At 45.3% G+C, this 26,961-nt stretch overlaps 1 protein-coding gene across 7 annotated transcripts in view; it reads left to right on the forward strand.

The window, feature by feature from the left end:
• Nucleotides 1-4,611: 4,611 nt before the first annotated feature.
• PAK1 (p21 (RAC1) activated kinase 1) overlaps nucleotides 4,612-26,961 on the forward strand; it is a 31,585-nt gene continuing 9,235 nt past the window's right edge. For 3 of the 7 annotated variants that reach the window (XM_009991311.2, XM_086614919.1, XM_086614912.1), the window contains exons 1-9: nucleotides 4,612-4,801; nucleotides 10,044-10,144; nucleotides 11,974-12,121; nucleotides 13,374-13,411; nucleotides 15,401-15,517; nucleotides 15,847-16,021; nucleotides 19,972-20,035; nucleotides 20,968-21,016; nucleotides 23,683-23,795. In XM_009991311.2, coding sequence (XP_009989613.1) covers nucleotides 4,612-4,801; nucleotides 10,044-10,144; nucleotides 11,974-12,121; nucleotides 13,374-13,411; nucleotides 15,401-15,517; nucleotides 15,847-16,021; nucleotides 19,972-20,035; nucleotides 20,968-21,016; nucleotides 23,683-23,795 — 995 coding nt within the window. Of the gene's footprint in view, nucleotides 4,802-10,043; nucleotides 10,145-10,950; nucleotides 10,959-11,957; nucleotides 12,122-13,373; nucleotides 13,412-15,400; nucleotides 15,518-15,846; nucleotides 16,026-19,971; nucleotides 20,036-20,967; nucleotides 21,017-23,682; nucleotides 23,796-26,961 lie in introns of all 7 variants that reach the window. The other 4 variants (XM_086614900.1, XM_086614928.1, XM_086614941.1 and 1 more) reach the window with 4 other exon arrangements.

A 26,961-nucleotide genomic window follows, 5' to 3' on the forward strand; every position in this document is an offset into this window, starting at 1 on the left:
TTCTGTTCAGGACCTCTGCTCGCTCCGTCTTGAGCTGCCGAGTGGTTTCCGGAGTCTCTTGTCCCCTTGTGCGTGGTCGTCTGTTACTCCTTCCTGTCTGCAGAAGTGGTTTGTAGGTGTGAAAGGAGAGTGTGTCAGTTCTGCTGTTGAGGCTGGGGTAATTTAATTTAGCTAATGAGCTTCAAAAGTTGATGGGGAGGGGCAGGGAGCATTTGAAGGCCTCTGTAACTTGACTTATGGCAGTCATAGGTTACAGTATGTAATAAAACTTTTATTTTCATAAGTATTGTGGGCTGAAACAACCCAAACTTTCAATACTCCCAAGCAGCTGCAGAAACAAGAGTCCTACATCATGACTGTGCCTTCCTAGTGGTGTCTGTAGGGTTTGGTTTGAGTGCTGGTATTTTAATATATGCAGTAGTTGAGAATGATTGTGAATTTGTCTGCAGCTAAAACATATTCCCTCATCTGGCTGCAGTTGAAAAGTTCATGTGCTGTTCCGTTGCTTTCACTTTTCACTTACTCACACCATGGAAACATAGAATCATAGAATGGTTAGGGTTGGAAGGGACCTTAAAGATCATCCAGTTCCAACCCCCCTGCCATGGGTAGGGACACCCTCCACTACACCAGGTTGCCCAAAGCCTCATCCAACCTGGCCTTGAACACTTCCAGGGATGGGGCAGCCACAACTTCTCTGGGCAACCTGTCTCAGTGCCTCACCACCCTCAGAGTGAAAAATTTCTTCCTTAGATCTCATCAAAATCTGCCCTCTTTCAGTTTAAATCCATTGCCCCTTGTCCTGTCACTACACGCCCTTGTCCAAAGCTCCTCTCCAGCTTTCCTGTAGGCCCCTTTAGGTACTGGAAAGCTGCTAGAAGGTCTCCCCGGAGCCTTCTCTTCTCCAGGCTGAACAGCCCCAACTCTCTCAGCCTGTCTTCGTAGCAGAGGTGCTCCAGCCCTCGGATCATCTTCGTGGCCCTCCTCTGGACTCGTTCCAGTAGCTCTAAGATGAATTTCTCAAAGCACAGTTGTGGTGGTGTGAAGAAGGAAGGAAGCTCGCTCCGGTGACGCTTTGCGTTCCCGCTAGGATGGATCGTGCTGAGCAGTGACTCACTTCGGTGTCCTGGCACTGATGTTTACTGGCCGGGGTGCTCTGAATTTGAGCAGGGCCTGCACAAGGGGGTTGTTTAAAGCCTGTTTATGTGTGAATTGGCAGGAGATTATTTTAGGCAGAAGAGAATTTGCACAGTCAGCTAGACTATGGTGAGGAAGACTGTCACCTCTGCAGCCGGCCACCTGTAACCGCTTGGTACGGCTCCGGGCTCTCGGCTGTCCTGTAAAGCTCTGGAGAGGTGGGTGTAATTCTGTTGGGACAGGGTTTCATCCACATGCTCTGATGCCAAGAGAAGTTTAAAGTATAATGATGTGGAGTTTGGGGATAGACTGTCTCTGTATGGCAGTGGGAGGATGCATGCGAGCAGATTTTTGGTTTTTCCTTTAACTATGTAGTGGGAAAAGACCTTTGAGAACTTTCTAGGATAGTACTGCTATTACAGGGGATAACTTCTGTAGAACCAGTCTATTAATTTTGCTGGTTGAAGGATTTCTCTCATCTCTCTTCTCCAAAGAGATTAAATAGCCCTTGTAACTGCAAACATAAGACTTTGATGAGGAGAAAGGTCTGGGAGCTTGAGTGATGGAGAAGAAAGGAGAAGGTGTACTGTAGTAACTGCCTGGAAGTTGCAGTTACCAAATAGGCGTAAAACAGTAGTGTTTGTTAAACTACATAACTTCTCAGCAGTTACTCGCTTGTTCAGGGAATAATGTAAGGTAAACAAGAGCTTGTGCTGCCAGTGTTTCTAGCCCTGCGGTAAAACAGCAATTCACTTGTGCTCTACCCTTTCTGGCTGAGGGATTTTAAAAAAAACTCTCTTATATTGAGGAAACTGTGAGCAAATGTCCCTGGGGTTTTGTACTGATGGAGCTGAGAGTGAGGATGCTTGACATCTTGGCATCCAGAGGTTTTTCTTATGTTTTCATGGTCCATCTTTTTTTTTTTTTTTTTTCCTGCTTGTGTTCTTTTTCCTTCCCCCAGCACTAGGCCAGCCTCTGCCTGTAATCTGGAGCGCGTTTTCTTCCTCTTCTCACTTCTTTTTCTCCAGTCTGGAGCCACATGCTGCTCTCTTCTCTTCCTTGTACCGCCCTTTGGTCTGATGTTGCAGCCGTTCTCCAATGCAGTAAACTTTACTCTGTCTCCTGCTTAATCCTGTGCCTCTGACAGCAGGTAGCAAGCACTGATTCTCACCTGCTCACCTCTCTGCTCAGTGGGATTGAGACAGTTTTCCCTGCCATCTCAGCCATGCCTGCGTCTCCAGGAAGTCTGGCCAGCGGCAAAATCTTTGGATGCACCTTTATTCAAACTCCTGTGAGATAAACCCAAGGTGCTGCAGCAGCAAACGTGATGCCCGCTCCTGGGGAGGGCCGTTTGACAGCCACAGAGCTGCTGACGCTCGTTTTCCTTCTGCTTCCCTATTTGCAGCATGTTCCCAGCACCCTTCCAGCAATTTGCTTTCTCCTGGTTAGATAAGCATCAATGCAGGGAACGCCGCTCTCGTGGCACCTCTGCTGGTGCCGTTTCAAATGCTTTAGTACCAACTGCTGACGCTGCGACGTGCAAAGCCCATCACCGAGGCCTCGGTGTCTTCATGTTACACAAGAAACGAGCGCAGCAGTGGCTGCCAAATTTTAGCAGTCGGGTTTTAGGTTAGATTTTTTGCCACTGCTTAGACAAGGGGAGCAGTTCGCTCCGCTTCGCGGCTGGCTCTCCAGCTGTCGCGTGGTTCTGCTCCATCGTGTGCTGGAGAATGGCATGAGGCTGAAGCAGGAGTCATGGGAGAGCCACAGGGCATGTGCCAGAGCACACCCAGACAAGTGCACAGCTAATTTCCCTCCGCCCCTCCCAAACACCGAAACTGTCCCACTGTTAAAGTCAGTGCCCCAAATGTCTGTCATGCAAAATTCCGTTGCGCAGTTGTGTTGGGAGGCAGCGGGGCTGGGGTCGAACCCCTTGCAAAGCTCCCCGTGTGCGAAGGCTTCTCCAGAGCCTTACGGGCTGTGCAATACTGCCAGCCCTCTGTTTAAGAGCATGTGTGAAGCAACTGAGAACCCAACAAGTGGAGGAGAAGGTGGAGCTGCAGACCAGCCACGGTTTGGCAGGTGACAGCTAGGGAACCGCTGATTTCAGCAAAGTCTAACACAGCTGAGTGCCTTCTCTGGGCAGCATTTGCCTTTCTTAATTCCCTGCAGGTGTCAGACCGGCGTGCCCCAGGGTCTAAATCTTTCCACTTAACACTAAACATCAGTAGCTTGGCCAAAGAAGACTTTGAAGACTGGTAGGGTGGTGTTGTGTGGTAGTAGGGCTGTCATGTGGTTGTGGATCTGTATGGAGAGCGATCCAGTGTGGTTCCTCTGAGTCCACCCTATGGAAAAGCAGCTCCCTGGAAGGCAGCAGCAATCTCTGCTTTGAAACCAGACTTCTCACTTGTGGAGAACAAACTGCTTTTGACTTTCTGCCACCCGATAGTTCTCCCTGAGCGAAACATCTTCCTTTACTGCTGGTGAAATGCATAAAGCTGTTGAGCTGCTTTTTCCACCCAAATAGAAAGTGTTCCTGCTTTGGTCTTTGTTCTACAGTTAACTCCCAACTTTCTTTTGAGAACAGAATGCAGATGAGTTCCAGTTTCCAGAAGAATCTTGCTGAAGCCAGGCTGTGTCCGCAGTAATGCTGATCTCATTTGGGTGGAACAAGCTCGTTGTTGCAGAATAATCTATTACCCTGTTCCAAAGCTTCCGTCTTTAAATCCGCGCAGCAGGGATTATTTACTTAAGGATTTATGTGTGTGTTGGAGATCTAGTTTTGTTTGACCCTTCCAACAGAGCAAAATGCAGTTAACCTTCCGGTGGTTTGAATCGCACCTGAAGTGTGCCTCTACCTTGGGAAAGGCTGGGGCCACCTTGGGACCAGCAAGAGCCTCTGAGATGACGTGGGTGCAGCTCTGCAGCTTTCTGGCCATCTCTGCCTCTGAACCAGCTCTTTAGCAATGGAGCCTGAGCAGCTGCATCCAAACTTTTGGAGTGCAAGCTTCAGTCTTTCTGCATCGCGCTGTGCTGGAGACTGATACAAACACTTTGATGTAGTTTTTAGTGGAACTAGTGTGGGATCTGAGAGGTCTTGCAAGCTCAGCAGCTTGTTTGCTGTTCTCGGGTATCTTTGCTACCTGGTATTTACTGCTTTTCCTCCTCACCCTACACTTCTGCTCTGTGGTTTGCTTGAGAATTAGCTGTATCCTGAAACAGGCTTTTCTTGATGATGAGTAACTCAAAACACCCCAACGTAGTCTTGTTAACAGAAAACATTTGGAGCTTAAGTGGAATTTGTCGCGCTGACACTTGGTCCGTGTCGATAGGGGGTTACAGGCTAATCTGCAAGTACCTGCGTGTGGCTTGTTTGGCAGCATGTGATTCTAGTTTGCAAGAAATAAATAAACAAATAAATAAGGCTTCTTATTTCTCTTTTCCTGTTCCTAGTAACGGCCTCCCTAGCCGAAGATGTCTAACAATGGAGTTGAAACAGAAGACAAACCACCTGCTCCTCCGATGAGAAACACCAGCACTATGATTGGATCGGGAAGCAAAGATGCTGGAACTTTAAACCATGGCTCGAAACCTTTGCCTCCCAACCCGGAAGAAAAGAAAAGGAAGGATCGATTTTACCGATCTATTTTACCAGGAGATAAAAGTACAGGTTTTTTTCTTTTCTCTGGTTGTAAACCTCCTGTCTGAACGTTGCTCTGAATGACCTTAGTTAAGCCCCTGCTGCTTAGTTATGGTTTAGGTTTTAGAAAATGTTGTGTGTTTGTTTCCTGCACAACTGTCTTGGTCATTTTTGGGTACATAAGGTGCTGGCTGTAGATCCGTTTTTTCCTAATGATTAATCCTGCCACATTTAATCCATCCCACTTGCTCTGGTTTGTGCCTTTTTTTTTTTTCTTTCTTCCCCTTAAATTATGAGAACAGTGTCCCTGAATAGTGGGACTAGCTCTGCCACTTCCCAGACTGTTAATGGTCTTGAAAAACATAAATTTTTGTACCAATTACAAGCTGGCCATTTAAAGCTGGTGTTGGCAGTTCCTTTGGTGGAGAGCAGGGACAGGTCTTTTCCTTGTTTGTTATTTTTAAACAGCAAATAATTTGAGTTAAGCAGGACTAACAGGCCATCTCCTGCCAGGCCTGTCATATGTTACTGCATGGTCACTTACTCTGTGCTAGTGTTTGGGTCAGGGCTGTTAAGGATAATCCAGTACTACAAATTCTTGCACACTTCTTGTGAACTGAAGGAATTTTCTCCTGTTATAGGCACTGTAACAGATGGAAATGGAGACAGGAACTGTGAACTGTACATGAAATTCTAATTTTTAAGATCAGGATATTTTAAAAACCTCTCTCTCCTGTGACTCTTTTGAAGTGATATAAGAAAAAAAAAAACCCATCTCCTGATATATACTGGTTTCTTTTTATATCTGACCTATTTTTTTGAGTTCCTGTTTCTAATACATCAGCTTTTTGTGGAGTCTGCATTGCAATGGTATCTAGACACTGGATAACTAAAGTCAAGCCTAGGTATCTTTAACTTCCTGGGCTTCAGGAGGGAGACTGCCTCCTTCATTTTTGTTAATGAAAAGCCTAATTGGAGTGATACTTCCACTAATTTCAATAAACAAGATCTAGGTTCATTTTCTGCAAATATTGCAGCGTTCATGATTATTATTATCTGATACCTTTGGCAACTTCGGATTGCTTTACAAATGTGGATTTCTGATTCTGCAATCCAGAAACCCATGAACTCCATGCTCAAAGTTTGCTGGATCTCGGTCAGAACTCGCTGTTATGAGTGTTAATCCTAAAGAGCTGCGGGATTTTTGTGTCAGCTTACTTAGAAGAGTGGGGTTTTTAAATCTCTGAGTTCAGCAGCTACAGAGAACAAAGAAGTCACCTGAAACTTAGGAGAGAGTAAAAGAAACAGAGCCTGAAACGCTGGTTTGAACCGAATTTTAAAGGAGAGCTGCAAAAATGAACAGTTCTGGTAAAATCAGCAGACAGACTGCCCCTGATTTGAGGGTGCCTGCGTTTAGTGAAGGTTGGCCAATGTGGCAGATGCTTTGAAACATGAGAGATTTTTGTTTAGCCAAGCCCAGCAGAGCCTTCTGTTGCAATACACCTGCCCAAACAAGAGTGGTTGCTTCTGTCCTCTAATTCCTGTCAAGCAAAAAAAGTCTTTAATGCTGTCCCCTTTGCTTTACATTGGTTGATTTTCATCTTATGAAAGCTGCTTCTCATCTCATGATGACAACTAAATTCCCAGTGCTTCCTGCTGCTTAAACGTTAATGAAATTCCCAGGTGTTCAGACAGTCTCTTTGGTTTGTGTCCGAAGCAGTTTGGGTGTTGTTTGTTAGTTTGGCTGGACTAAAAGGAGGGTTGGTTTCTATTCAGTTAGAAGAATGTAATTTTGGGCAAATCCATGACCTTTGGATCCTTACCCAGGAAAGGCAGTGCTTTGTTTTTGACCTCTGCTGGGGTTGCAAAGAGCCTGCGAAGATCTGAAATGCTCAGCAATTGGTTTTGGTAGCAAATATGGATGTGGGCTTTTATGCTGTAGCCTGAGAGCTGCTGAAGTTGATGCTGATGAACCCTTCGGAGAAACGGTACCTCTTTGCCCTGGATAGGTGCTTTAGGAAGGATGGGTGGGAAAGATGGTGAAATGGTTGTGCTTTATGCAAAGGTGCAGCTTAGAGATGTGGACTCCTGCTGTGGAGCAGGCGACAGGCCTGTTGAGAGCTTGTGGGTCCAGATCAGAGGGAAGGTCAACAAGAAGAGACATCTTGAGGGCATCTTTTACAGGTCGCTGGGTCGAAAAGGGCAATTCTACTTGAAGACACTTTAGAAAGTGTCTTTTCCATTGTGCTACCCCTGGGAGCCCTTTCTGTGGTGACAGGGGGAGCACTTACTCAACCTTACCAGTGGAGAAGACCTTTCTCATCTCAGTAGGGTTCAGGCTGGGCTCACAGGCTTACTTCATGGTGAGACATCATGCTTCCTAGTTGCAGCTCAAGTTGCCGGGGCATCATAAGGAAGACTTTATGGGTGGCTCTTGTAACAGTGTCAGATGTGTGAGGTTTTGAACGAGGTGGTAAGGTGTTTGTGGGAATACAGCACTTGGTGGTAGGTCAACCTTCTTAATAAATAAAAGAGAAATCATATATCTGATTCTTTTTTTATTTAAGATTCTTCAAGGATTTTTGATGCATTGCAAGGTAATATCTCTGTGGAGGGGGATTAAGCGTTTAGCAAGACTGGGAGTGCCTGTCTAATTCTTTTTGTCTTATACCTCCTGCTATGACATAAATGTCTGCTACAAAAAGCAGTTATGTTATTAATGGTTTAATATGTTTAGGCTTTTAGATCTGTCAGATTTTGGATCAAAAGCTTCTGAAGTTCTTTGTCCTCTGAGACTGCTGGAGGAAAATCTCTGAATTCATGTGCCAGCTTCATGTGGGTTCACATGATGATGAATTCAGCCTGGGCACTATAAAACCCGGAGTGTGGCAGGCAGGCAGATTTTAAAAAGTGTACGGAGCAATTATGGTAACATCATCACTAAGGCAAAGTGATATTAGCGTGAGTTTGTGGTAGCTGTCCCGAAGAGTCGTTGAGAGTCAGGGAAAAGGCAAAGGGCTGAGAAGCTGTAAGAAATGGTTGCAGGAAGCTAAGATAACTGGCAGAACATGAACTGCTTCAGGAGTATGAAAACAATGCAAGTCATAAATGCAGAGAAATCTCTGTGTTTCTCTGTTGCAGTGTAGCCACACTGAAACTCTCCACCTATGGGTCGAACATGGACAGAGAGCTGTGGACCGTTGGTGTGACAGAGGCCAGAATGTTATTTAGTCCATCCTTCCAGAGCTGGTTTTATTGCTCTGTGTAGCTGAGGTTCATTCAGGCCGTCATCTCCTGCTTTGGCTAAGTTAGCAGTCAGCAGCCATCTCAGTTTGCTGGTGGAATGGATGCTGGAATGGTTGGTCGCAGAGAAATTTGTTGGGATTCGAATGTGCAGCAGGGAGCTCCGGCTGAATGTAGGAATAAAAAAGAAACACCTGAGTGTATCGACTTCTGAATAGCAACTTAATGCCCTGAAGGTTTTTTTTAGGGATACATTCAAATCCACTGCAGCAGTTTTCCTGGACCGTGTGTGTGTACATCACCTGCGCAGCACTCCTGCATAGTGGTGCTGTTACAGGTGACCTCTTCTTCCTCACCTGAGTGATGGGCTTCTAGGCTGAGCTGACACCTTACTCTTTGGCTTGGAGGACCGGACTGATCTTGTAGACAGGAGTACAGAATATGGTGCCTCTGATGGCTCTCTCTGCCTCTCTTTTCCTCTTGCTTTCCATCCACCACTAATGCATGCAGCTTTTTCTGTGTACCTGCTGGATGCAGCTGCTTGTTCCTTTTCTGGCAGGCCTCTGTGCTGCAGATGCTCACCATCTGCTGACCAGCAGCTGCTTCTGTCTCCTTCTAGCTCCCCGCTCTGTAGTGGCTCCTGCAGCATCGCAGCTTTGTCTCCTCCTTCCCCTGGGCAACTCTGTCACTCTTCTGCAATACAGCTTCCCCCATCCCCTTTGTCTGAAAGAGAGATCGAAACCAATCTGTTCCATCTTTATGTCCCAAATGGAGCATCTGATCCGCTTTCTTTCTCTAAAATTACTCTGTGCAACAGTAGCTCTGTAATGACGCGGAGAACAGTGCCAGAGCTGGCGCTGGAGGAAACAGGATTTGGTCCTTTGGGGCAAGCCCTGACCATCTCTACACGATTAACCACCAGCAGTGTCTTAAATATTGAGCATTAGCCTCATAGGTTTCTGAAATCCCTGGAGTTTGGCATTCGTATTGCCGAAAATGCACTGCGGAATGTCAGCCACCAAACAAAATTCTTTTGGCTTTAGGTACCGAAGGCAACAACTGGGAAACATAAGTGGTTTAGTCACCTTCTCCTGGTTCTGCTTATTTTATAACTGCAAAGAGCAGCAAATCCAAGTAGAACGTGGTTCTTCCTTAAATCGACCTCAGTTTCTTGAATACAGTAAATATTAAAAGGAAGGTGGAGTCCTTAATACGTCATGAATATGGATGAACTTAATCCAAGGCACAACGATAATCTTGTTTAAAAGACTTGAAACTTTATCACGTGCATCTGCTTTGGTTTATTTCCTTTCCTGTTTCTTCACGAGTTCTGCTCCTCACCTGCCAGATTCTGCCCTCTTGCTCTGTGTCTTCAAAGCTTGTTATTAAAACCATGTTTAGTTCATTTTGTGAGCAGGAAAATGTAAATGGTTTTGCTCAGGTAAGAATTTGTAGAATAAATGCACGTGTTAAATTTGGTTTTCTTCATAAACTCTTGTTTGAAGGATGCAGGATGAAGGAAGCAATTTCTGAGCAATATTTGTAGTTAATTTTGTCCCTGTCTTAATAGGAGAGGCAAGTGTGTGTTTAACAGCACATTTTTTTTTTAAAAGTCACTTAAAACAATGAATAAAAAAATGTGTACAAAACTGCCTGGCTCCCACTTACTGCCACTGTAGTGCTTTTGATTCTGACCTGTATAATTTTGAGTGAATATTTTAGGTAAATAGTTCTCGTGCTGTTGAGTCTGGCCCTACTGATTGATACTTGACATACCCAAAATATCAGTTTCCTTGTCTTACCCTTGTCCTGTCTAACAGGTCTTTGATTTTTGTTATCCACTCACTGTGGCTGGTCTTAAGCGAGATACCAAAGTTTTGAAACGTGGTGTTTGTCTGCCCCAGATCAAAATCCTATAACTAGCGAAAGGGTGCTGTGGTGGGGTAGATACTTTGGAAGCTATTGGGGAGATTTTAATTCTTGATGGATTTATGGATTATTTTGTTGTTGTTGTCTCTTCCAGCCAATAAAAAGAAAGAGAAAGAGCGGCCGGAGATCTCCCTCCCTTCCGACTTTGAACACACAATTCACGTGGGGTTCGATGCAGTCACGGGAGAATTCACAGTAAGTGAATCTGAAAAAGAGAACTATGTGGTTTGGCTTATTGCTGGGAGGAGCCAGGACCCATTAATCTTTTATGTAGTAACACTGGAAAGGCTATTAACATCATCTAGTTTGATCTCCTTTGAAACTCATCTGCAGAGGTTACCCACTAATTCCTGCCGAAAGACTGTTTGTCAAAGTTGGCACATCCCAGGAGCCCTGGCTGCCAGCAAACGTTCTTCACTGAGAGGGTGGTCGATCCCTGGAACGGTCTTCCCAGGGAAGTGGTCATGGCAGCAAGCCTGTCAGAGTTCAAGGAGCATCTGGATGATGCTCTTAGTTGTAAGGTTTAGTTTTAGGTAGTCCTGTGAGGAGCAGGGAGTTGGACTCAGTGATTCTTATGGGTCCCTTCCAACTTGAGATATTCTGTGATTCTATGTGGACAGCAAAACATGGTGTATCTGTCCTCCCTTCCCCTCTCCTCCTCTTCTAGAGCTGGATTAAATCTACAGCATAGTCCATGTCTACCAAGTGGGGCTCTGAGAGTTCCCCTTTAGGAGACATACAACTGTGCATAATTATTTATGACAGAATGTGTATGTGCTGTCCTAAGGCTAAATGTCAGATATTTTTATGGTTTTTTTTTATTGATGTGCAAAATACTATGAAGACAGAGTTGTATTTCATCATATTCTTCTTAATTTTATTACAAGATAGTATTTAATAGCCGCAGAAGTTGTTTGTGAGCAAGCTGGTTTTACCCAGCTTTAATATACTTCTTTTGCAGAGACTTTGCTCTCCTAACCTGAATTGTGTTTACAGTTGAGTTTTGCATGTCAGCCTCTAGACTTAGAATCGTAGAGTCATAGAATCATGGAATGGTTGGGGTTGGAAGGGACCTCAAAGATCATCTAGTTCCAACCCCCCTGCCATGGGCCCAGTTTAACCTGGATGTACCAGTGGGGCATTACCTGAGTGGTGTACCCAGCCATCCTTTTGAACAGGGAAGGTAACTTTATTGATAACGGATCCCAGTCACTTGCCACTTTGTCTGTACAAACTGTTACTCTTGCTGGTGATGAAAGGCACCAGTCAGGTTGTTCTCCAGATGTATTTTTTTTTCCTGGCTGAAACAACGTCCTTGTAATGAAATTCTAAGCTTCGTGTGTGAGGTTAACATCTCTGCTTTCCCAGCTCTGGTTACAATAGGCACCAGAGTGCTATGATCAAAGAGTTCTAGTGCTACAAGAAGACCCAAATCATAGAATCATGGAATGGTTTGGGTTGGAAGGGACCTCAAAGATCATCCAGTTCCAACCTCCCTGCCATGGGCAAGGAAACCCTCCACTACACCAGGTTGCCCAAAGCCTCATCCGCCCTGACCTCGAACACTTCCAGGGATGAACGTTGATGTTTGTTGCACTAGATGCTATACAGTGTATGTTACTTCCATAGTCTTTCTTGGATATATGTAAATACATGAATACCTGTGCATAAAGGTTTGTGTTTTTTTCCTTGAAGCTCTTCCTGAACTGCAGCATTTGGGTCTGCTCCTTTCTGTCTTTTGACTTTTGGTCTTCAAAGGATGTTGGGTTCACCCAGAGCCCCTTGAGCAGAGTGGCATTTGCATGTCCACTGAAGGAACACGTGACTTGTAACTCAGACAGTGACTAGGAATGTATCGATCCATCGCCGCTTTTCCTTTCCTCTCCTCCGTTCTCCATGTTTCCCTCACGGCACTGAGTGACCTCAGGAGCTGCGTGGCAGAACTGCAGCAGCGGGTGTTTGTTCTGTGAACCACAAAGGTTCTGGGAGCTGACTGGGAGCTAACGAGGTCCTTCTGCCCACAGGGAATGCCGGAGCAGTGGGCACGTTTACTGCAGACTTCCAACATCACTAAGTCGGAGCAGAAGAAGAACCCCCAGGCAGTGCTGGACGTGTTGGAGTTCTATAACTCAAAGAAGATCTCGAACAGCCAGAAGTACATGAGTTTCACAGGTACACGGTGATCGTCAGATCCGGCCGCTTTGTCCAACTTTGCATTAGTCACTGCATGTGGGATTTCTTTCATTTAATCAACAAATAGATCTGTCTTTTCAAGGAAAACACGAATGAGATTCTCTGGCTGCTCAAGCACCCCTCTTCCTTTAAAATGCTGTTCCATTAATCCTGATGCCCAGCATAGCTGCAAAAGAGGAGGTCAGTCAACTGGCTAAATCCCCAAAACACATAGGTTTTCTGAAGCTTACATCTGGAAAACAGATCCCAGAGTGTTGGTGTTGCCTTCACAGTGATGAAACTCCCCAGAGAAAACAGGCAGCTCAATTTTGCCCCAGTTTCAGTTTCCACTGTGGGTGTGGATGTTGCTTCGTGCGTGCTTGGGCTGAGGGTCTGTCTGCTCCCATGTGCCGTGATTGAGGAATACACCTCAGCTGCTCGGTGCTTGATAACTGCTGGCGGGATTCCTCTAAAAATCAAAGCTTCCAAGGTTTTGTGCCTTCTTTGCATGGATTACCTGCCTACTGGAGTAGAATCATAGAATGGTTAGGGCTGGAAGGGACCTTCAAAGGCCATCTAGTCCAACCCCCCTGCAAGGAACAGGGATATCTCCAACTAGATCAGGTTGCTCAGGGCCTCGTCCAACCTGGCCTTGAACGTCTGCAGGGATGGAGCATCCACCACCTCTCTGGGCAACCTGTTCCAGTGTTCTACAACTCTCATGGTAAAAAATTTTTTCCTAAGTAGTCCTGCAACTACTACTGGTATTAATTAGGAAGGCTCCAGGCAGGGATAAAAGCACAAATCTCCCTCTTACGTGCCTGGATAGTCAGACAAGAAGCACACCAGTTGACTCGTGGGATCCTCTGTTGCTATTCCAGGAAGTTTAGGTGGCTGAGACTGAACATCTTGCAGGTCTTGGGCTAACCACAATGTGTCTGCTGGTGATTTAGCCCATTGGAAATATTTTGTGTATATGGATGGATGGGGGACAATATTCATTCAGGTGTTGCTCTGGGAAATTCCACCCTCCTGCAGTGGGGATTTGGGGCTCCTGCATTTGCCTACAGAATTTTTTACCCCCTATTCCTGTATCTGCCAGGTGTCACCTTGTTCTGGGGAGCTGAAGAGAATGCCTAGGTTTGGACATTTTTTCCAGCCCTTTCTGAAGGGAGCTTGTCCCTTTCTCTTCTCCCCATCACTGCTGCATTTACAACTCATTAATAACAGCATTACTGTCTGTCTCTTTCAGATAAATTGACGGAGGATTACAATTCATCAAACACGTTGGTAAGATTTGTATTCACTCTCTGTCCCAAGTTTGGGGCTTTAAAAACTTGCATCAAGTAGTGTTAGCTGCATGTAAACTTTTAGTTTGCTTGGTGTTTTAAAATCTGAACTATATATATTTATATAGTGAATATATGTTTATTAAAAACAGGCAAATTATCCTAAAAAGGCATGTTGCTCTCATTTTTCATTTATTTTTTTTTTTTCAACTGAGGGAGAATGAAGTAGACAGAAGAAACTATTGGTGAATAAGTGAAGTACTGAGTAGACATTACGGAATTCAGGAATATAAATAGTTCTGTTTTCATAGGAGTTGGTCTGTTCCTGTGCATAGAATTTGATAACTGTTCTGCTTTCAGGTTTTATATGTCTCTATAAACATCCTTGATCTAACAAAGTTTAATTACTAACCTGCAAGGTATGATTGACCAAAACTAATGTAGATTAGTGTTGATTAACCAAACTAATCTCCAGCAGAAAAGGAAATAAAAGGTTCTCCTCCGTTCTGCTTGACCTTTACTCTGTCCTTACCAGGGCAGGCACCACTCCTATTTCTTTTCCTAGGAGACATGAGCTGAAAAGCTCTGCAACATTTCTGCGTGTGTGCATGAGATGGAAGAAATAAAACTTTCAATTTAAGATGATTCATAAAACCCCACAATTCCCTCATCTCTTGTTTTCTCACTGCCATGCCATGATCTAGAGTTGGCTTTTTCTGCTCCCTTCCGGAGGCAGCATGTTCAGATCTGACCGTTTAGGACTCTCTGTGAAAAGATAAGGAGAATGTTTCTGCCTTGTTCATTACGACGTGTCATTGTACATCCATCCTCGGGAGCTCAGAATATCTGAGGCTGCTGGATTTTCAAGTGAATCCTGAAAAAAGCAGTAGTTACCAGTCTACTGAAATAGCCTGATGTTTTTGGAAGTCATTGGGTAGCCTTTAAATTTGAGGATGTTCAGGACATTCCCAGTACATAGGTGTGTTTTCTTGTTGCTTTTAACAGGCTAAACTTTTGTGTTATATCAAGTATACTTTAGCAGTTATACGTCAGGATGCTGTGACTTCAAGTATTTTGGGTTCAGTGAAATATTACATTGGTTTCCCTTTCTTTCAGAGAGAGTTTTTTTAATACTTTTCCCTGCCACTCTTAGGGCACTGATGATGCACAAGCAGAACTGGTCTAGTGGGTAGAAGATCTCGCCAAGTTTATTTTGAAATGTTTATAGTGTAAAGGACGTCATGAACTTCAAATGCGGTTCCGAATTTAAAAGGTTAAAAGTGACTTTGATTTCTAGTCTCAGTATTGCAAAAAATGCCAGGTAATATTTTTTAACCACTTAAATTTTTTTTAAAGAAAATCATCATTCCTATTTTCCATAAAATTTTCTTTTAGAAAGCAATTTTAAAAGGGATTTGAAGAGATTTTGCCAGATTCTGCCTCCAAAATCTCTCATTACTTAGTTCTGAGTCACAATACTGAAGCTGATGTTAACTCGACCTCTGAACTTTTAAAGAAAACATTTTGATGCAAATTAAAGCATTTAAAGGCTGAAATCTCCAGTCTGCAATCAGGGTTTGAAGCAAGCAGCAAAAAAAGAGAGGCAGCATAAATAGAGACAGATGTTTCCAAGCCCAGATGTTGTCCCCAGAATTGCTGGGTCTGCCGTGCAGGTGTTGGGAAGGCAGTGAGAGAGCCCAGGTGGGTCTCAAGTCCTTGGGAAGAAGTTTGCCGTCCCACAGGCAGGTGACAAGTTCTATCTGGACAGTCGTGTCAGGTAGTACTGGACTGCCCCTCCATTTCCCACAAAGGCTCAGGGTCGTTGGGGTTTGAATTTGGCAGATATTATAACTTACCAGCCTGTTCTGATTATTATTTTTCTGCACTTGCTTCAATTTAGTCTCTGGTAGGAGCTTCATCCAATGTTTGTGATTTTGTTTATAACAAGCCATTGGGTTTTTGGTTTTGCTATTTGTGTAACTACGTGCAGAACGTGAAGTCTGTCTCCGAGACCCCTGCAGTGCCCTCAGTGTCTGAAGATGAAGACGATGAAGATGATGCTGCTCCACCCCCCATCATAGCTCCGCGACCTGAACACACAAAATCCGTGAGCAGAAATGTTTCCTTCAGCCTCTACTGCTGCGGTCGCGGTCAGGTCTTGGCTGTGGCTCCTCATCCATGTTGCATGGCATGGTGCTGAGCCTTTCTTGGGAGGAGGAGGGAGGTTGGAGCCGTTTCTTCTGGCAGAGCACCTTCGTATTGTCACCTGCCTAGTCGTGGGGGGACAAGAGAATCCTTTCTTAGTGACCTTAGCCGTTAACGAAGTAGCTGTAGAAATGCATCCCTAACAACAGCAAGAACAATAACAAGATGAATACCAAGTGTTTGTCTTCATCTGATTTGTATTGATGTGTATGTTTTTCTCAACAAAATTAGATATACACCCGCTCTGTGGTGGACCCCCTTCCTCCTCCTACCAGAGACGCGGCGACCTCTCCTATTTCTTCTCCCTCGGAAAACAGCGCAACAATTCCTGACATGCTGGTCAGGAACATGGAGAAACAAAAGAAAAAGCCAAAAATGTCAGATGAAGAGATCTTGGAAAAATTAAGTATGTCCTTTTTTTTTTTTTTTTAAATTTTAATTAAATTCCAGGCCCTGCTGTGTTGATTTCTCAAAATCTTAATAAGCTGAAATGTTTTGACACTCCTATTTTGAGATCCCTTACTAAAGACATTGCATTGTGGCTGCGTGCCAAAATTGGGGGCAGATGTATGGGGGGAGCATAAGTGTAAGCTGAGCACTTGTGATGCCAACTGAAGTCCCTGGGGAGTTACAGATCCTCAGGATCTGCAAAACAAGTGCTGCACAAGTAACATCTACCTAACTATGACATCTGAGATTGTTCCACATCTTGATATTCTGTAGCTCTGGCGTGTGATTATATTGAAATGTTAAATGTAAGGTGAGCAGAGCTTCCTACTGTGTCTAAAAGATGGAAAGAAAATTAATGCATCCCCAAGTTCACCTTCCACAATACCATGATGTAAAGTGACTCGGTTATTTTTAAGTGCCCTGACATTGTGTGAGTACCCAAATTAGTAGTTTTTCCTGAGAAACACGTCTCTCTGTTGTGTCCTAGTGTCTTTAACAGTCCCTACCTTCACTTCATGAGTCTTCTAAAGTGCTCCTCTGCTGCCTGATGTTTTTGAGTTATGCTGTGGCATATCCAACAGCTGAACCAGCTCTTCTGTGCAACTGATCATTATCCTCAGCCTGGGCTGGTTTTTATTAGGGTAGAGCATTTCTAATTCTTTGAACAACTAATCCTGTATTAATTACATAAATGCCTTGCTTGTCAGTTGATGTAAATTGTGTTAGCATCCCTATGGTCAGGCTGGTCCCCTGAAGGTCAGTATTTTATGAAGCAAAGACTAGTAGGTAGACGAAGGCAAAATTAATCTGAGGGTATAATTTAAAAACAGATATGATAATTAAAATGACATCTGGGTACCTTATTCCTCTGAATAAAGCCAAAATTGAATTGATGGCATGTTAACTGAAACTGCTTGTTATTGGAAAACTCATACCCATTGTTTCAAAATAGCAACTTCACTCACTCAATTAGCAGGACCTTTGTGTCATTAAGGATTCGAGCCGTTTTTGTGACTAGGTAGAGCAAGCAGGGCCTGTGGTAGGAAAAAGGTGCTGTTCTAATACAAATACACCCACTTAGGCAAGGAAGAGAAATGCAAGTGCCACTCTTAGGAGTGTGGGGTGGCAGCTGCACCTCCTGACACCTCGCTTGCTCCAGCAAGTGGTGCTCAGTGCTGAGCTGATTCTTCAGCAGTGCGGGGTTTCGTTACAAATAAACGTGTGTGTGTAAAGTTCCGTGGCTGCTGTTGGGTGTCAGCTTCTAGATGTGAGTCAGAAATATGTGATCAAGTTTAATCCTGTTGTCAACTGGTGTTTTTCCACGGAGAGCAGTGGAGTTGTGCTTGTGCAAAGACATGCAACCCTTTCATGTTTTGGTTTGGCACGTGAGTAAAACGAACTAAGATCTTAGAGCCCCTATATATTTTTACACATACTGAAGATGTGCAGAGGTTAAAAGGAAGCTGCTGAATCTCCATGTCTTAGCATTAACGCAGCGTTAGTGCAAACGTTAATGAATCCTCACCGGACTTTTTGGGAGGTAGGAAACATTACCCTAGTTTACAGATGAGAGCATTTAACAGGGTGAGAATTGGCAACTGCCTCTTGTCACTGCAGCACAGTCCCATCACCTCCCTGGGGAAACGTTTGCCTGTCTCCCAGTCCGAACTTGTAGCCTGTGTTAGGCTTCAAGGGAAAGCTTGCAAACATTTGCATGTGGGTCAGGGCAATCCCAAGCACAAGGACAGGCTGGGCGGAGAATGGATTGAGAGCAGCCCTGAGGAAAAGGGCTTGGGAGTGCCGGTGGATGAGAAGCTCACCATGAGCCGGCACCGTGCGCTGGCAGCCCAGAAAGCCAACCGTGTCCTGGGCTGCATCCAGAGCAGTGTGGGCAGCAGGGCGAGGGAGGGGATTCTGCTCCTCTGCTCTGCTCTCGTGAGACCCCACCTGGAATACTGTGTTCAGCTCTGGAGTCCCCAACACAAGAAGGACATGGAGCTACTGGAACGAGTCCGGAGGAGGCCACGAAAATGATGCGAGGGCTGGAGCACCTCTGCTATGGAGACAGGCTGAGAGAGTTGGGGCTGTTCAGCCTGGAGAAGAGAAGGCTCCGGGGTGATCTTATTGCAGCTTTCCAGTACCTAAAGGGGGCCTACAGGAAAGCTGGAGAGGGACTTTTTACAAGGGCGTGTAGTGACAGGACAAGGGGCAACGGATTTAAACTGAAAGAGGGCAGATTTAGGTTAGATATAAGAAAGAAATTCTTTACATTGAGGGTGGTGAGGCACTGGAACAAGTTGCCCAGAGAAGTTGCGGATGCCCCATCCCTGGAGGTGTTCAAGGCCATGTTGGATGAGGCTTTTGGCAATGTGGTGTAGTGGAGGATTTCCCTGCCCATGGCAGGGGCTTGGAACTAGATGATCTTTGAGGTCCCTTCCAACCCTAACCATTCTATGATTCTATGATTTGTTCTGAAACACCTGTCCTCAGGGCAGACAGCAGTGGCACAGTGAGCTTTATATAGTCAGATTTCTCTTTCCACCCTCCTCTCCAAACGTGGACCATATTCCCTTCCTTTGCCTCTGTCTGCCCTAAACCCTGTGGGTTTGGCTGCTCTCCAGTGGCGTCTGAGAACAGCCTGCTTGCTACTGGATTTCTTGGCCTAACGACCGTGAGCAGTTGCTTTGCCAAGCTACATCTGCTTAGGCTCAGCCCTAGACCCTGTGAAAGCAGCACCATATGTTGGAGCTTGAGTGACTTGCAAACACCAACTCGGATGCAGCTCTGCATCCCTTGATCCTATTAGGCACCCCAGTGCTGTTGGAGAGGAGACTTGCTCCCAGCTGAGCTCTAGGAATTGTTGGCTCCGATTTCTTCAGCCCAAAAAGGATGCGATTCCTGCCTGCTGTAGGGGTGTTAGGAGTATTAATTAGTGTTTGAAGGGAGTGTTGAGTTTCAGGGATGCTCCTTTTGACAGCTTCTCCAGTTTACCCCTTGGCGACCTGCCATACGATTCGCAGGACTCCAGTGCATCCATGCAGCCTACCAACCTCCTGCCTTTGTGCTCCCCTCTTTTTGGGCTGTGTTCCTTGTGGATACCAAATCCACCTTGAGCCAGTAATACACTTTCTTCTCACTGAACAACCACGTTAGAGGAGAACGAGCTGACATTGCCACGGGTTGCTCTCCAAAACCAGAGCAATGCTGCAGTCACGTGGTAACTGCTCCCGAAACCTGCGCTGGCTGTTGGGCTCCTAGAAGAGCAGCTGAACATTGCCCAGGTCAGGCCAGGGGAGATTTGGTTCTGAAGGGTCTCTCCAGCTTCCCTCCTGAGTCTTGCAACCCAGTTGTTGGGTCAGTAACGGCTATGGCCGTGCTGGTACGGAAACGTCGTAAATGCTCGTGTTCTGCCAGAAATTGTCCTGGTGTAAGGAATTCTTTGGCTAGATTTGCAGCAGACCATTGGCTCTAAAATGAATGAGGGCCTCACCTCCAAATTCAGAGCACATTACAGAGCAGGGCATCTTAGATCATCCAGTGTGTCAAAGCCGGGGGACAACTCCAAGTTGCAGGTTTCCAGCAAATAATTGTATTCACATGTGTGAGGGCCACGTATCCCCATCCTTTGCCTAGCAGTGTGCAGTCACCAGCTCCCAGTGAAGGTTAAATGTGCTTCATGTCTGTGTTTCACCATTTCTGAAGGGAAATACCTGTGAGAGGGGGATGCTGGAGCTGGTGTGTGTGTAAATAACTGGGGACTCTCTTGGTGTTCCTGTGCCTCTGCATTTCCAACGAGTGGTTCGACAGGACTCGCTGTGGGCTGCTCTTAAAGTTCAGTTGGTTCTTACAGCTGCATAAAAAGTACTTATGAAGTTCTCTTGGTTTTGTTTGGATTTTTTTTTGTAGGAAGTATTGTGAGCGTGGGCGATCCAAAAAAGAAGTACACGTGTTTTGAGAAGATTGGACAAGGGTTAGTATACCCTCCTTCTCTCTCCTATACCTTTCCTTATACTCAGGAAGGAAGCACTGAAACCAAGCTAAGTTAGTTTGCTGGAAAAGCTGTTGGTGATGCTTTGGAGAGTTTATTTGGTTTGTTTGGGGTTTTTTTGTTTTTTTTTTTGGGTTTTGATTGTTTTGGTGGGTTCCACCTCTCACCCATCCCCAGGTCTTCTCCCTTTCTTGGCAAAGGCTTGAGTCAAAGGGACTGGGTTTTCTGTGCAATTGTGTTTTAATGTGAGAAATATGTCATTAGGTGATCAGGTTGCTAAACAGAGCTGCAAGCAGGGAAGGAACCGCTTATTTTCAGCGTGCAAGAAAATCTTCAAATTACAGATTTGCTTTCTTAATTAACTCTCCTCACTGCGGGTGTTGTGCCCCTCTTAGCAGGGTAGGGGGAAAATAGGGGTTGTGGGAGAAGCTGTAGTGAGGCCAACCAGTGCAAATCACTGAGAGATCTGCTCTCAGCTCCATGTGCTGAGGCTCAAACTCTCGTTTCCCTCACTACAAATGCCACATTTGTTTACTTTAGCTGATCCTGTCTGCTCTGAAATCACGGTGGGCAGTCTGCAAGCCAGGGCAATGCAGTCATGCCAGTTTAAATAGGATCAATTCATGGTCCTACAAGCTGTGCTAAGTTGTTGGTTTAGCAGCAAGGATTTGGATGACCATAGTGTCCCTTTTTAGGAGCTTTGTTCCCCAGAAATTCTCTGGCTTCTGTTCCAACAGCAGTCTTGGCTCAGAAATATTTATTTCAGATGATATTTACCATTGGAATTGTTGCATGAAAAGGAGTGGGACTGAGAGCACTTCAAAGAGACAAGTGGGAAGGGGCATGTGTTGAGCTCTCAGTCTTGCTATGAGGAGCTAAGAAGTGTTTTTTTTTCTTTTTTCTCTGTTGTTTAGAGCCTCAGGTACAGTTTACACGGCAATGGATGTAGCTACAGGACAGGAGGTAAGTGCTACCAGAATACCACATCAGTGGATTTTGGATTGTGTCCTAGAAGTTCAAGTTGATGCTACAGAATAAAGATGGTCTTTCAGGGCTTTGTGGCATCTTATTTTTAATGAGGTATTTGTTTCCTTGCTAATGAGGCATGGTCAAGCGGTCTGAGCAGAGAACTGGAAAAAATGATTTCGCAAATTTTGATTCCTGAATCGTTTTGTATTTGTAAAGAATCTCCCTGTGACCACAAAGGCTAGAAGCAAATTTTTGGACCTGATAGTTCCTCAGTAGAAGTTTCTCTCTTAATCCCCAAGATTCCTGCCTGTCCCCATTTCAACCCTTTTACGTGCCCTCTGCTCCTTTGCCTCCGACACTTCTACTGGTTGACTGACGTAGAAGTAGTTCCCCTCCCACCCTTTGCCCACTTGCTTTCTGCCCTTGGATTTAAAGACAAGGAATGTCTGCCTGTCGTTTTTTTCCCCTCCCGAATACTGAGAAGTGCCCTGCCTGTTGCATGAATGCATAATAAACTGGGAGTGACGGATATGCAGCATCGGTGGAAACCATTATTGCCAGACAGCGGATTTTTAAAGAGGAAAGTGTGTGCGTTATGCCGAATATATTTATGGAATTCTGCAGCAATGCGTGTCTGCGTTGCATTTGTACGACGTTAGGGTCATCCATCAGTAGATTGCATAACTGTGCTTTTTGATAAAATTCCTTCACCCCTTTTCCAGTTCCTGAAGAATTAATACAGTTTAATTGCAGCCCCTGAGGAGGGGACACTGCGTTTATTTTGAAGCAATAAGAAATTTTATAGGAGGAGGAACTCCTGTGATGGTTTTCTGCCTTCTTTCTGCACCCCTTTGGCGACTCCTATGTCAATATTTGAACCCTTATATTACAACAGACTTTTAAATCGTTCCCATTACACCAGTGTGATCTGGCCCTGGCTTTTTAAATTTGTGTTTGGGATCGCTGTAACCTTGGCATGCTGTTGACTTGTTCCTTTTTGTGAAGTGCACTGCTACCAATCCTTCTTGCTCAGCTCAGTCAATGGCAACACACTTTGGAACCCCTTTATTTTGTGCTACACAGGAGCCTTGGGCACCTCCCAGGATTAAGAATATTGAAGATTTTCACCGATGATGGCTATTTAGTGTAACTACAGCTGTTTATTTTGTGTCCTCATGCACGGGGCAGTCTTAGATAAGGAGAATGCCCCTTCATGCACTTGGACCGTGGTCCTGCCTCCGAACAGGAGCAAGGAAGTACAGGAGCCTCTCTGAAGCTCCCTCAGTATTGCTCTGGGATTTCTTTATGTGCATCAAATGCCTTCCCTCTCTTTTTCATCTTGCACTCTCCTCTCTGGTCTCACACAAAGAGCAGCATGGGGTTTTTGGTTTTGTCTTCTTTAAGTACCGTTTGGCAGCCCTCGTGAATACTGTGCAACACCAGCATGGTGTCTGTGTTCTTGCCTTCTCATGTGTTGGGATTTTTCTATAGCCTTCCCTGCTATACTGTCAAAATGCTAATTGCATCCATCTATATTGCTGCTCTGTAGCTTGTTTCTCTTAATCCTTGCTTTTGTGAGCTGGAGACTCCCCTCTATTCACCTAGGCCTCTTTCTCTGCAAGCAGCAGTTCTGTAAAGGCATAATTACATTTCATTCCTTTTGCCTAAATATTGTACCAAATACAGTTGGGTTGTAACTTCCACGGAAGTGTTTTTGCCTCCTCCTGTGCTGAGTAGTCTTGTTGATTTGAAGGCTTGCCTGAGGGCCAGGTGCTCTCGCACAGAATCACAGAATGTTAGGGACTGGAAGGGACTCACAAAGTACTGGTAGGGTGGAGAGTTGAACATAAGAGTTAAAAACATGTTGTACCTTCCTGCTTTCTGCATACATACATGCAGAGTAGGTGTCCTGAAGCAGGCACAAAGCTGCTAAGCCAAGGGGCTACAACTGATGAATCCATCCCTATTGCTCTTCAGTTAGGACTGGGAATAAAGCTGAATCCAATTCACTTCTTTTCAGCCTTTTATCTAGACTCTGGTGCTTCTTTCCCCCAGGTCTTGCTGTTACAGAAAGAAATAGAATTACCACCTCAAAGTACTAAGCTTAGGCTACGTTATTTACCCCCTCCATGCATGGCTGCCCTGCTGGAGATTTCTAGAAGCAAAAATTTTCACGGGAGCAGAAAAAAAAACCCACAAAAAACTTCCAGAAACTTCCAATCCAAAACAAAATTAATAAGAATCCTTTAAGAAAGAAAAAGTTTTTGACATATCAGTTCATGTTAGAGTAAGGGGATCTCTTCCTTGTTACCAAGAAGCTATAGATGGCCATGGCTATCCATGGCAGTGGCAGGGGGGTTGGAACTAGATGATTTTTAAGATCCCTTCCAACCCAAACCATTCTGTGATTCAAAACGTGGCATAAAGGTCCAGTATGAAAATAGTAATTCCCCTTGTCCTTTGTGGCGTTAAATATCCTCCAGCATTGTGGAAATGGACTGGCTGCAGGAACTCAGAGTTACTAAATGGCTGAGCAATTTGTTATGAAAAAGTGCTTTCCCACTTCACATGAATGTGGGACTAAAATAATGGACAGTGCTACTGGCAGGTTTCTGGGGGACTCCTGTAATAACGCTTTACTTGGTCTTTCTTCACTGCAGGTTGCAATCAAACAGATGAATTTGCAGCAGCAGCCCAAAAAAGAACTGATTATTAATGAAATCCTCGTGATGAGGGAAAACAAAAACCCCAACATTGTCAACTACTTGGACAGGTATGTCATGATTTGAAGAGTTCACAGAAGGACTCTGGAAAACCCTGCCTTGCTGCTGTCTTAAGTGATCCTGTCTCAGCTTAATGCAAGTGTAGGACAACCTTGCATTGCTTGATGCATGGGGCAGTGTTGGGGTGTGGGTGGCTTGGTGGTCTCTCTCCTTATCCTAGGAGAAACAAGTGTCTGAGTTGGTATTAATGGGGTGTCTAGGCTCTCTTTAGAGATGCTGGCAGGAAAGGCATTAGCAATATTCTGTCAGGACTCCATTTTTCAGCTCTCTCCTTTGCCAAATTCGACACAACAAGTCGTTTCCATCCTGCTACTGGAGAAGAAATAGAAATACTTTGAACTGTGTTATTTGTATTTGCTTTCCTCTTCTTTCCTCTTCCACTGAGCAATGCTGGCATTCTGCTTGCAGAAGACCAAACTCCTTCCAGGGTTAGATGGTCATCTTGTCGCTGTGGCTGTCCACTGAGGTTTTCTGCAGAGTAGCACAACAGTGACAAGGGTGAATGACATGCAACACATAACCAGGCAAGGCTGCTTTCTCGTGGGTGTGAATAAGGGAAAAAAGAGAGACCTGACACAGATTAAGAACCCTTGGGACACAGAGGGAACAGGGTCATTCCCTGCTCAAAGCTGGGCCTTGTGGGCTCATACACATGCCGTGGCACTCCTGCTCAGCCTTGAATATATTATGTCTGTATGAGACAGCTCCTCCTTGAATCCCTACGTCTCCTTACTGCAAGAGCTGCACCTAACAGCTGATCTATGTACAGACCTGCTCTTCTTGTTGTTGAGCTGATGTCCCTTGGACTGGGACGATAACAGAGCAGAAGCAAGCAGCACGGTGGCTGCTGTGCTGAGTGTAAACTGTTTTTAAAGTAAATGTGTAGCTGTGAAAATTCTGGTCACTATAGCTTAGGCAGTAAAATGCCCAAGTCTGCAAACAAACGTGGTCGTGAGAGCTCTACCCAACAAGATATTAATGCTGTACATAAGGGTGATGGTAGCAGTGCTGCCGTCATCAGCTGTTTGGAGGCTGGCTGCTTCAGAAAGAGAAACTGGTAAATGTGCTTTTTTAGGGGTAGGGAGCTGCCTTGGAAAGTGCAAGAAATTCTTACATCTCCCCTGTTTGAATTCCAGGAAACAGTCACAAACAGTGTGGAAATCTGGAGTATGCCGAAAGCCCAACAGGCGAAAACGTTGCATTGTGGCTTGAATTCACCACCAGCGTAACACTGGTGTGTTGTGTCCTTCCCCTTATGTTAAAGACACAGCTAGTTCCAGTCGAGCTGCAGCAGGATTTTCAGCCTACTGCACTCACGTCAGAATCCAGCAGTCCTGATTAAATACAGGTTTGGCTTATTGTGGGGCAAAGAGCACCTGGATAGGGTGAGCTGTGGGCTTGCACCTTGGCAGCTCAGTTTTTTGAATATGCCGTGGAGATATGTGACCTAGAATCTCTTTTGGAAATCCAAGCGAGGATTTGGACCCTTGCTCGCTCTGCAGGCATATCAAAATCTTATCAGCTGTTTCCTTAACAGGTTTCTTTAACAGGCTTTTAATGTCTTAGCCAAAAAAAGTACTTCTCATATGCGGCAGCATCGGTTGTGATGCTGAATTTATACGGTGCCGCGTTCTGTGGATAGCTGTAAAGAGCTGCTTTGTCAAAGGGGCAGAAAGTCTGCTCTCCAAATTTTGTGGAAGGGGAGTGATGCTGGGCAGACAGCCTCTTCTTACAGAGAGCGGGAGGATATTACCTGTGTAAACTGGAACAAGTGGTAAAGAAGAGTTAAGAAGTGCATCGGGGCTGAAACTGTTTATTTCTCCTGGCTGATTAGAGGCTTTGTTTTGGCAAAACTGTTGGAGACACCCATTCTTCCCATTAGAGCATCGCTGAGTACGTGCACTTGTCTTGCCTAGCCAGTACCTCCCAGCTGTAGGGTAGCTGCGCGTCCTGCTGTCTTGTTCCAACTTCCAGCAACAAAAGCTGCTGCTTTTGTCTTCCACTTTCTCTCACTAACCTTTTTCAGAGGGATTAGCTTTTGTTTGAGTGCTGCAAATGGACAGAGCAGCAATTAGGATGAACACGGGGGTTCTTGTGCCTGTTATGCCACTTCAGCTTTGCAACTGCAGGATCCTGTTGCTGGGGAGCTGCGTCCCTCCTGCCTGGCCTCATGTCCTTGTTTTGCTTCCTGAGCGCTGAATGAAGCTGATATTTGAACTCTGCTTGCTGGCTTCTGCCTGCTGCTGTCACAGAAGGAAGTATGAGGAGAGATGTTTCTTTTTTATGGTTCTGGTTTTGACAGTGTCTCCCCTTCTGAGTCCCTAATGAGAGCTGCAAGGTAGACACTGGTATAAACCAGCTCTCTTGCTTCTCCCTGATGAGGAAAGGCTGAGGGAGCTGGGTCTCTTTAGCTTGGAGAAGAGGAGACTGAGGGGGGACCTCATTAAGGTTTATAAATATGGAAAGGGTGACTGTCATGAGGATGGAGCCAGGCTCTTCTCACTGGCATCCAATGATAGGACAAGGGGAAATGGATATAAGCTGGAACACAGGAGGTTCCGCTTAAATGTGAGGAAGAACTTCTTCCCAGTAAGGGGAACAGAACACTGGGACAGGCTGCCCAGAGAGGTTGTGGAGTCTCCTTCTCTGGAGATGTTCCAAACCCGCCTGGACGCGTTCTTGTGTGATCTGATCTAGGTGGTCCTGCTCCGGCAGGGGGATTGGACTAGATGATCCTTTGAGGTCCCTTCCAATCCCTGACAATCTGTGATTCTCTTTGCCTCAGCTCCTGCCCTCATGCAAGGGTTTCCTGTGCTTTATTCCCTCTTACCTGTGTGGCTTACCTGCTCGCCAGGAGGTCTGGCTGGTTTACTGTCCCTCCAAACGTCGCTGTGCAAACAGTGCATTTCTGCTTCAGACAGCTCTTCTGCTGCGGTGGAAGCGGCCGGTGTTGTGCAGAAGTGTGCTGTGACATTTAAGGTAGTGACATGGCCTCATTCAGCTATACTTAGGAGCTGAATTTAGGAGCATCTGGCTCTGAAGACAGTGACGCTAGTCTTCCTCTGCAGACAAGCAGCCACTTGTGCTGAGTTACCTTCTGGAGATGCCAATTTCTTTTCACTGTGTGGAAGAGGCCCTTGGGATTCTGCTTCTAAC

Source organism: Tauraco erythrolophus, chromosome 1 (assembly GCF_009769465.1).
Source record: "Tauraco erythrolophus isolate bTauEry1 chromosome 1, bTauEry1.pri, whole genome shotgun sequence".
In the NCBI taxonomy this organism is placed as follows: domain Eukaryota; kingdom Metazoa; phylum Chordata; class Aves; order Musophagiformes; family Musophagidae; genus Tauraco; species Tauraco erythrolophus.